The 1,344-nt window shown below is 30.8% G+C and overlaps 1 protein-coding gene across 1 annotated transcript; it reads right to left on the bottom strand.

Annotated features, from left to right (window-relative positions):
- Positions 1–29: 29 nt before the first annotated feature.
- Positions 30–1,336, bottom strand: LOC117116524 (snaclec stejaggregin-A subunit beta-1-like; the record flags this gene model as incomplete). Its single annotated transcript, XM_033260581.1, has 3 exons — positions 1,226–1,336; positions 260–529; positions 30–164 (listed from the first exon to the last, which is right to left on the bottom strand). Coding segments are annotated over exons 2-3 (307 nt in total), but the record flags the coding sequence as incomplete, so codon positions are not given.
- Positions 1,337–1,344: the final 8 nt, after the last annotated feature.

The following is a 1,344-nucleotide window of genomic DNA, read 5'->3' as shown; positions in this document are numbered from 1 at the left end:
GTGCGTGTGTGTGTGTGTGTTAATTATACTGAATATATTTTGCTTACCTAGTTCACATACGTGATAATAACTCGTGCTGCATGTGACTGAGTACCAATCTGAATTCTGAGATCTTAGAATAGTGCAGTCTTTCGAATCATCGAATACAGAATCTTGTGACCAGGCTGTCAATCAAACAAGGCTAATTTTTTATGTGAATCAAAATCAAATTTATGTTAGTCATAAATATGTAAAGATACATTACATTAAAGATACTTACGTTGATAACCTTGCATTTGGGCTGAACCTGATTTCCAAACATAAGTTCCCTCAGTCGTTACGTCATCATAACCGATGTAAAAATAATGGTTGGAATATCCAGATAATGCTATAGCTGCCAAGACTATATTAAGTTCATATTGTGACGTAATAGACACCAACTCCATTCCCATTTCGTTGCATCTAGATTCAGAAGTCAAATAGTTTACCGAGTCGATGTCAACGTAATATCTCCGTTGTTCCCAAATAGCGCCATCAGCCGGATGCAAATCTAGTTAAAAAACGATTGATTAAGTATTTTAATGACTTTACTTTATATTGATACAATTTTAGAAATAAAGTCCTCGGTAAATAATGTAAGTAAAGCACATAATGGAATGTTATAAATATTATTATTGTCATACTGTAGGGCCTACATATTATGTTTCACATACTTTCTACTCAACAGAATTCAAAGTTTTTCATAAAGTACAAAAACATCATTAAGTAATAAACTATTTCAAATATTTTTTAATCATAAAACATTATTCAAATTATATTTATTAATTAAAATAGTAAATTATAATCATTCAACACTGTAAATTTTTACTCCGTTTTTCTATTTTTAAAATTTTAATGATAAACAATGTTGTTTTTGTTAAGTGTTTATTTAATCTCTGTCAATTAGTAATGGGATGCCCTCAAAAGTGATTAAGTTCACTCAGGGTACAGGGAGAGTGAAATTACACTATTGGTTTTTCTCCCCCAGGCATTGATTTGACTTTCTTGATTTTACTGTTTTTCTTATTGTTTATTGCTATTCGTTGTAATTGCTTACCAGAATAAATAAATGAAAATGTAATAATAATAATAATAATAATAATAATAATAATAATAATAATAATAATATTGCCATCATTATCGTTACAATTGTTTGATGCGTAATGAAAAACGATGTGCGTAATGTAGAACAAAATAGCCTAGTTACCCGCTTCGCAAATGCTCGCCCTAAATGCAGAGCAAGAAATATCGTTATTGCAATTGTTGGAGCTACGGAACTCTGTACAGTATTCACTTCCACCAGACGGTTCACCTGAGCACCAATCT

This window comes from Anneissia japonica, unplaced genomic scaffold (assembly GCF_011630105.1).
Source record: "Anneissia japonica isolate Jap-2015-1 unplaced genomic scaffold, ASM1163010v1 scaffold22734_len1368_cov85, whole genome shotgun sequence".
Lineage (NCBI taxonomy): Eukaryota > Metazoa > Echinodermata > Crinoidea > Comatulida > Comatulidae > Anneissia > Anneissia japonica.
The sequence above is the reverse complement of the archived record's forward strand: the minus strand, read 5'-3'. Positions and strand labels throughout refer to the sequence as shown.